Source organism: Dipodomys merriami, unplaced genomic scaffold (assembly GCF_024711535.1).
Source record: "Dipodomys merriami isolate MVZ:Mamm:240054 unplaced genomic scaffold, mDipMer1.0.p SCAF_29, whole genome shotgun sequence".
In the NCBI taxonomy this organism is placed as follows: Eukaryota; Metazoa; Chordata; class Mammalia; order Rodentia; family Heteromyidae; genus Dipodomys; species Dipodomys merriami.
The window spans coordinates 998473-1007328 of record NW_027204381.1 but is presented as its reverse complement, the minus strand read 5'-3'; the positions used below and the strand labels follow the sequence as shown (position 1 = coordinate 1007328).

Genomic DNA, 8856 nt, shown 5'->3' with positions numbered 1-8856 from the left:
TTATTTTTCTTTTGTGGGGCTGGAGATAAAGCCCGGGACGTCCCACATGTTAGACAAATACTGTAACACTTAACTGTTTCCTCCCACCAGATGGCATATTTAAAAACATGAAAACAAAATCTGTGTGACAGATACGTGTTAGTTCTTTCATATATGTTATGATCATAGAGAGGAAAAGGAATATTTTCCTAGATAGGAACCCAGGTCCGGAGTTGGAACCCCTGTCCTACAGGCAGATAAGTGGTTTCTCTTTGTGTCACATCCTCTCTCTGTACAAGCATGGCGAACACAGCAGCTAGCTGGCCACCAGTCATTGCTGCTGGCTCTCATTTCTGACACCGATCAGGAAAAGCTTTAGCAAGGAATCTATACTGCACTGTTCAATTTAGCAAGGAAGTATTGTACAGGTACTTTGCTAGACTCAAAGACAGAAAGCAAACAAGTCAGGGAGTGAAGGAAGAAGTGCACATTTAATAAAACATTTGAGGGCCTGTAAATGCCATAGGGAGTTTTTAAGTAGTGTTCCGAGATAGCCCTTCTAACAAAAAGCATGCTCCATCTCAACCATGGCTACTCTCTGACAAGAGTTCTTTAGGGTGCTGAGAACCCTTCCAGAAGTTCTACCCAGTTTGCTGAAAGGGTTTTTCTTAATACTGTATACGGCAAATACATCAAGCTCTGTAACAAAAATTAGGGTGGAGTGCTGAGGGCTGAGTTCACGGGGCATTCGTCTCAGGGCATTTCTTCCCGTGTCTTATAAACCTGGAAATACTCTGTGCCCTCCGGAGTGTGGATGGACCAGAGTTTTCCATAGACTGGTCGACTGGGTTGGGTCTGGCGATGACGGTGTGAGGAGAGAAGCAGGTGGACAGGGTTACATCGGGGATAGCTGGGGAGCGACGCAAATGCAGCGGGGTGGGAGTCCTGGTTAGGTTTGCACTTGAGGTTCGGCCGCAGTTGCGTGCGCGTCGTCTGTCTAGTGCACGCAGTTCCAACCCAGGGCAGCGCCGTGGGGGTCGGGGGGGTCGGGGCGGGGGGACTCTCACCAGACACGAGGAATAAAGCCCGATCTGTGTCCCCAGTGGGAGAAAGGGTCTCTGTGGCTGGAAACGGGACGATCCGGGAAAGGGGGTGAGGAGCGGCCCAGGCGCGGGAGTGCAGGAGGTGGGTTGCTGGGAGGGGGGCGGGAGGGGGCGGGAGGAGGCCGCCCCTCCTGGGCGGGGCGGGAGCCGGGCCGGGGCCGCGCGCGGCGCACCCCGCGGCTGGCGCGGTGCTGGGGTGTGCGGTGGGCGGGGGCCGCGGGGTGGCTCGGAGCCCTGGCAGCGGCTGGCTGACGTCACCGGCCTCTCCGGCAATAGGCTGCGAGCTGAGCTCCCCGGAGCAGCGGCGGCGAAGGCGGCGTCTGGAGCGCGGCCGGCTGGGTCCCCGGCCCCTTCACTCCGCGCCTTCCGCAGCTCCCCGCCCTGCAGCCGGCCGGCCGCTCCGGCGGAGAAACCCACGTCTGCCCCCTCTGAAGCCTTCCGAGGGCCGGGAGGCCCCGCGGCCAGCGAGAGAGGTGCGTGGGGAAGGACGGCTCCCGCGGCCTGCGCAGCCCCCCACCCCGGCGCCCCCCATCCCCGGCCCCCGCCGGCCCCCGGCCCGGCCCGGGCTGCGCGCGCCGCCTCCGAGCTCCGCAGTGCAACAGTTAGCCGGCGCCTCCGGGGAGCTGCGGGCGGGCTGCGGGACCACCGGCTCCGGGGACCCGGGGTCCGAGGGCTGGGGGCTGGGGGGTGGTGGTGGAGGGCGAGGGCTCGGGAAGGCCAGAGAGAAGATCCGATGCCCAAACTTTGCAGGCGGGAACCCTCCCCCCTGTACTTGCAGCTCCCCGGTGGGTGGCGCGGGGAGCTGGGGGGAAGGGGGCGTTGGCGGGGATGAGCCTCGGCGGCGAGGAGAGAGGTGTTCAGCTCCTTCTCTTTTGGAGGGGGGTTCTAGGTGGGGGGGGGTGGAGAGCAGCAGCCAGAGAAACAGACACACGCCCGGGGGCACGATCCTGTGCCCCAGCCCGCGGGCGGGGACCGAGGCAGAGTGGGGATGCGGTGCCAGGACTGTCTGTCCTTCCACCCCCCCCCCTCCCCCGGGACTTGGACACCAGATCCTGAGAGGAAGAGCCTGGGTGGGGGGGAGAGCAAAGGAGCGCCGTGCTCCCCTGGGACCTACTTGGTGGCCCCGGGGGGGGTGCTGGGGGAAAGGGTGGGGGGGATCGGGGCGCAGGGAGCCCGGGGCGGGTGGAAAGTTGTGAAGGACGCGGCTCGGCTGCGGGATCTGCTGAGTAATGTGCGGAGCCGGGCGGTGCGGGGCGCAGACCCCCCCCCCGCTTTGCGGGTTCGTCCAGGGGGCGCCGGGCTGGGCGGTGGGTCCGACCTTAGCCCCCACCCCCTCCTCACCCCGCACCCCGGGCTGCGGTGAGGAACGGCGGCTCCCCGGCGGGGCTCGCTCGCTCGCTCGGCGGGGCGGACCGATCCTCAGTCCCTTTCGCCGCCCGGGGCAGCGGCGGCGAGGACCCTAACGAAGCCTGTTCTCTTTGCAGCCGGGCGCCTCTGCGAGGGAAAAAAATAAACTAGATAAAAAAGATCCTTCCAGAAGGGGAGCGGAGGAGAGCGGCTCCCCCGGCCGGCGCCGGGAGCCCCGTGGCCGGCGGCACCTGCCAGCAGTGGCTACCCCGTCCTTGGCCGGCGCGCCCCCCCCCCGCGCTCCCGCGCGCCAGGGAGTAGTTTCGGGCGGCGCGGGCCCCGTCCTCTCCCTCGCCTAGCGGGGACGGTGCGCCCGAGAGAGGCAGCTCGGCGGGCCCGGCCCCCCCCAGCCCAGCGCCCATGAGTGCCCGGGCGCCCAAAGAGCTGCGGCTGGCGCTGCCGCCTTGCCTCCTCAACCGGACCTTCGCGTCCCCCAACGCCAGCGGCGGCGGCGGCGCGGGGGGCCGCGGCCCGGGCGCGGGGGGCGGCGGCGCGTGCGTCACACAGGTGGGACCGCAGCTCTTCCAGTCCTTCTCGTCCACGCTGGTGCTGATCGTCCTGGTCACGCTCATCTTCTGCCTCCTCGTGCTGTCCCTCTCTACCTTCCACCTCCACAAGCGCAGGATGAAGAAGCGGAAGATGCAGAGGGCTCAGGAGGAGTACGAGAGAGATCACTGCAGTGGCCGCCGCGCCAGTGGGCGGCTGCCCCGGCCGGGTGGGCAGACCCCGATCCAAGGGAAAGAAAACCGGCTGGAGAGACAGCCCCGAGACTCTGCCCCGTGCGCGCCCTCGAACGCCACCTCCGCGGGGCCTGGCCTGGCGGCCCCGGGGCCCTGCGCTGCGCCTCCACCTCCGCTTCCAACCCCCAGCCCGCAGGCGGCGCACGCAGCCTCCTCCTCCTCCTCCTGTTCGGACACCGCTGGCGAGGGCCTTTTACAAACGGTGGTACTGTCCTGATTGTCCCACCCCACCTCTTCACCCCTTCCTCATCTCCGGCATCTTCACCATCCTCGCCTTCCCCCAGGCCTGCCTTCCTTCCGCCCTTCCTTTTCCATCCCCTCCCCCCCACCCCCAAATCTGGCCTCTCTGTCCTCCCTCTCCCCCCCCCCCCCCGTCCTCCCTCGGACTCTTGCTTCTCCTCCGCCGAGGCACTGTGCGGTATTTGTAAATATTGGGTGAGGAAAGTCTCAGCAGAAGAAATAACGCTGACAATACTTTATTCATATTTATAGTAATTATAATACTAATAACACAATCCAAGCGCATGACAAATCACATAATTTCTCCTTGTCAACGAAGGATGCGTCTTTCCTCTCCACCCCGGGCCCCCCGCCCCCCTCAGTCAGGAGGAGAAACCGCACAAGCTACCAAAAACACGCAAGGCATGGACAACCCGGCGCAAAAAGGAGGGGAGGGGGCCCCGTGATGTTGTACATAGCCGTCCAGTTAGGTTCCGCTACCCTCCTGCCCGCCCCCCCGCCCCCAAGCTTCCACTTTTCCTTTGGCTTCTCCCCCTCCCCTTCTCTCACCCCAAGCTGGGCTCAGCCAATCGTCTACGATAAGAGAAACGCGGATGTGATTAAGCACCGGGACTGTGGAAGGCCACAGAAAAAGCCCCAGGAGAGAAAAACCCCAAACAAACAAAAGTTTAGGACAGGTCACCCCTTCCACCCACCCGCCTTCTCACAATGACCTTTTTCCAAGATAGAAAAGTTTGATTTACTTTTAGACATGCCTCTCGCTGGCCGAGCGTCAAAGCCTTCAAATGCACTAAGAACAAAAGCAAAAGCTGTCTGCTCCCCCCCTCTCCCTTCCCCTGCCCTTCTCCCAAACCTCCCACCCCCCCCCCCACACACCTTGTTTGGAGAAGTCAGAGATCCCGGAGCTGTCCACACAGCTCTGGTGCTGAAATGGCCTCGCCTAATGCATATTTCCTTCGTGCAGGTCAAGGAGGGGCTGCTAGGGAAAGCAATTCTTAACGGCTTTTGGTTGGTTTCTCTTCTTTTTCTCCAACCGAGTTAGCGTATACTATTGTTTTTCTTATTTATTAAGCGTTGCATAAGTTATCTTTTTGTAAAAAAAAAAACACAAAACAAGACATAAAAACATATTAAGTGACGTGCAGTACTAAAAAGGCAGTATCTAACCAACCAGAATGTTTCTGTTTCAGTTTGAGAACAAGTGCACCTTTGTTGTATACTTCTTATCCTGGTACCAAATACAGAAGAAATTATAGTTCTGTTTGACATCCTCCAAGCTGTATATTCTTGTTGATGCTTTCCAGCTGTTGCTATAAAGGGTCCTGCTGGATGAGGAATTCGGTGTTGTGGGCTGGTCCTGCTGATTCTGTCCTTTTGTACCTTACTCTGAAGCTGACTGTTATAAAAAAGGTGACATGTATGTTTTCTTTTTTTTTTTTTTTACCTCTTGCGAATAACAGAAGCAACCACCACGACAAAAAAATATAATGGATGCGCTGGAATGCCATCTATTAAAACACGGTTAATATTTAAACAGTGCCCGTAGTTCTACCTGCATGCACTTACCACCTGGAGGCAGTGTGCGTGCTTGCTTGTGCAGTCTGTGTTTGAGGAGGGACTGGTGGGGATGTTGGACAATTTGTATGACAGGACATGCAAATTTCAAGAGAAGTTAAAGCAGCCAGTACTTAATGGGATAAAAATGTTTCATTACAAATCTGTGCCTGTATTTGAGATTCAGCAGAAAAGGGTTTCTCTTCCTTGTAAGTCTGGCTTAGCTGACATTACTGAATATATGAAAACAAATATGAAGGGAGAAAAGTGTGGGGGAAGATAAATATTTTATTCTTACTCTTAATGCCAGATAAGTCTATCTATATTAGGAATGGAGTCCTCCTCTGATTATTTCCCACTTTGTTTCCCTTGGGTAGATGGCAGAGAGTTCTAGAAGCATATTTATAATCTTAATTATAGGCACTGGCATCCCTTCTTGGAAACTTAATTTTGTGACAGCTATTCAAATGTTTGTAAAAAGTTTGAATGAGAAGGATCTAGAAGAACCTTAACGGAAAGTCTTTATCATATTGCTGTGTGTAACATGGCCCCTGAGTGCATCCCTCTCCAAGTAATGATGATGATATGGATTCCTGTCTTGGTTTCAGCCATAAGTGCAGTTGTCCAGAAAAAAAAAAAGATGGCCCTTGGTGATTTTTCGTCACCTCAAGATCAGTTCCCATCTTTTATATTTAAAAAAAAATTAGCTTAATTTTAACCACCCATTAGATACTCACCCAAGTCCTTTTCTTGAAGTACAGAAGACCATGGCTTAAGCATACATAATATGTTATAATATTAGGAAGACCAGATCTGATCTTGGACACAATATATTAAACAATGAGCCAGGCTCTCTCCGGTGCCTTAGTCGCATCCTAGTAATAGGTAAAAGAGTGCATTAACTCCCGCAGACCACTAAGGAATCCTTTAGTGCATCAGAGCTCGATATTATACATCAGGATGACTAAGGCACTGGGGAGGAGAAAGTCCATTAATTTTTGTAGCTTGCGCTCATCCAGCTGAAGTTCTTTAATACCTGCTTACAGAATCACTTTTGGACTTGAGCTTTGAATGGAATCAGGAACCCAAGGGGGAGCTTCCTCATTTCCAAATGAACTCTACTAAAGTGCATGGATATTACTTTCTTCCCTTTATCTGGTGCACTTTATTTTTACAGTGAATAATTTCCCATTTTATTAAAGCAATAAGATATTCTGTTGTGAGCAGTGCTAGATGATGATTCCATTTCCTTGGTGCTGAAGCTACTCATATGTTCTTGCCTTATGAATCATAGTACATTCAAGGCATGCAATAATATTTCCCTTCCCACAAGCAGTCCGTATACCCTAGTGGGTAATGTCCTATATAATTTTTCCCTGAAGGAATAGAAAAAGAAAGGGAAATAAAATGATTTTTTGTTGTTAAAAAAATCTTGATACCTCTAAACATGGGCACACATCTGTAATCTATTGTTATTTTCTACCTGAATCTGTGTATGCCTTTCTCCATTAACTGACCATCGTTTAAAACTTCTAATAGCATCTCGTGTAAAGGTGATGCATTTATATTTACACCGAGTTCAAAACAGTCAGAACCCTAAGCTTCTGGTGGTGTCAAATAAAATCTAGTAGGACAGTTCCCATACCAAATTACTGAATAAGCACACATCCAAACAATTTGTATAGACCTTGCTAAAAGCACTCCTTATGGAGCTCAGTTGACAGTCCCAGGAGTTTGGGATGCTACCCATAGGGCATTTTGATTTTTATTTCTATGAAACAAAAGGCAATATAGGAATAGCTTAATTTATTTTAAGGATTTTATTCACTGATGTCCCGTCAAACAAATTACTCCAAACCCCTAATAGCTACAGCTCAACTTCTGCACTTGCTATTATCAATAAGGTGGCATGCTTGTTATTGTTTTTTTTTTAATGAGAAAATTGGGGAGAGAATGCCATTATGTTAATTCTATGGGACTCTGAATCTTTAAGATGTAAATGGATATAATCTTTAGAATTTATATACACTCATAGATATGTATTTATATATGTATACCTTTTGTACAAATTTACAATGGACTTTTTGTATTCTCTTTTCTGACATTACAAGAATGAGATGGAAACCAAATAATTGTTCCATCCTCTTATCTAGGAAGGATACTTAAAAGTCAGGTATATGCATGCATTTATTTCTCTGGGGTCAAATTTGAATGACTCCCTCTTTATTTAATGAGAAGGGAGAGCTGTGGTTGGCTCGGGAAATTGGTAATTAGATAAGCTTCCTTTCCTATGTTAGTGACTCAAATGTAGCAATGATAATAAAGTTATGACCATATCAATGTGGTCAAACTATCTAGATGGAATGCAAAAATATGCAAAAGAGGATTAGGGCGATTGAGACCACACACAACCCTGGTTTGTGGCTTGAATTTTTATTTTGTGTGAGATACAACTTATATCTGCATAGCTACAGGTAAAAATGAAAATATTATAATTATTTGTTTAGTTTGATAAGTAGTTTTTGGGAAAATATAGACACATTAGCTTTAAAACAAACTTCTTTGGCATCTGGCTTTTCCACAATTTCTATCTGTATCAATTGAAGTTAAATAGATGATGGTTAAAATTTTATTTTTCCAGCGCGCAGAAGTAGGCTCTAAATGCTTTTCTGTGGAAGACAGCTGAGCAGTTGCTAATAAATATCATATGAAAGTTAGGGGCTAAATTAGAACCAGAAGGTTTTATCTAATATATCCAGGCTCCTGAAGTCCTTTCCCAGGTAAATCTAGCCTTTGAACTTGACTCTAAAAAGCCACTTACCCTTTTCTGTGGAACTAGTGATTGTGGCTTACAGATGTTTCAGTTCATGTGACAATAAATTGGCCCAGTGATGGAAGGGTATTTAATCATTGGACCCAATATAAACCTGATTATGATCTGTTGTTTAAAACTTATATGGCTTGACATAAATACTTATTAATGTCACCAACCTTATAATGCAATTGATGTCATCTAGACATGAGAATAAGAATTTAATTAAATTTATTTGAGGATAGTGACTTATCAAGGTTGTCTTACCTGTTTGGGGCAGAAACTTTCCCTGAGGCATGTGACGACATTTGGTTGTTTCTACAGAGAAATTAACAAGAACAACAAACAGCACCAACAGAACAACTCATTTTTGAACTTGAGTATATCCAACAGATAGAATAAAGAGATTAGAATTCATGGAAAAAATGTTTTGCTTTTCTATCAATAAAAGAGTTTTCTTGTTAATTGGCCTTTGGGACAATATTTTCTTATTAATTTCATGTATGATAAAGCAGGATTACAAAATTACTCATCCTTACACCCTCAGATAAAATCTTCGAAAAGAAATTGACATTCTTTGTTGTTGTTGGTGGTGGTGGTGGTGGTGGTGGTGGTTGGTGGTAGTGGTTGTGGGGCTTGAATCCAGGGCCTGGGCACTGTCCCTGAGCTTTTTTGCTCATGGCTAGCACTCTACTACTTGGAGCCACAGCTCCATTTTCGGCCTTCTTTTTTTCTTTATAACTCATTAGCTCTTCTTCACAAACCAAACCCATCTCAGAAGTGGAATGGGAAGTGTATAATTTTTATCTGAATCCAATTAATAACATTGTAGCCCCTTTAGACAGAGATCCAGTCTCTGGAGATGATCTGCTTAGGGTGTCAGATTTCTTCTTTCTCTGCTTATATGTCTTTAAAATAACCTGATATTTCAGGAAGAGATGTGGCTGATGTGATTTTATGGCATAAGTGTGGGAGCTAGGGGTTTGGGGGAAGAAGTACCCTGAGTTTAGGCCCCACAACC

The 8856-nt window shown here is 50.0% G+C and overlaps 1 protein-coding gene across 1 annotated transcript; it reads left to right on the top strand.

Moving 5' to 3' along the window:
• The first annotated feature begins 1369 nt into the window (after positions 1 to 1369).
• On the top strand, positions 1370 to 8300 carry CUNH11orf87 (chromosome unknown C11orf87 homolog). Its single transcript, XM_070038149.1, has 2 exons — positions 1370 to 1555; positions 2567 to 8300. The coding sequence occupies exon 2, from the start codon at positions 2850 to 2852 to the stop codon at positions 3444 to 3446; it is 597 nt and encodes a 198-aa protein (XP_069894250.1). The 5' UTR covers positions 1370 to 1555; positions 2567 to 2849; the 3' UTR covers positions 3447 to 8300.
• Positions 8301 to 8856: the final 556 nt, after the last annotated feature.

Coding starts and splice junctions, on each gene's coding strand:
- CUNH11orf87 (XM_070038149.1), top strand. CDS start 2,850: ATGAGTGCCCGGGCGCCCAAAGAGCTGCGGCTGGCGCTGCCGCCTTGC.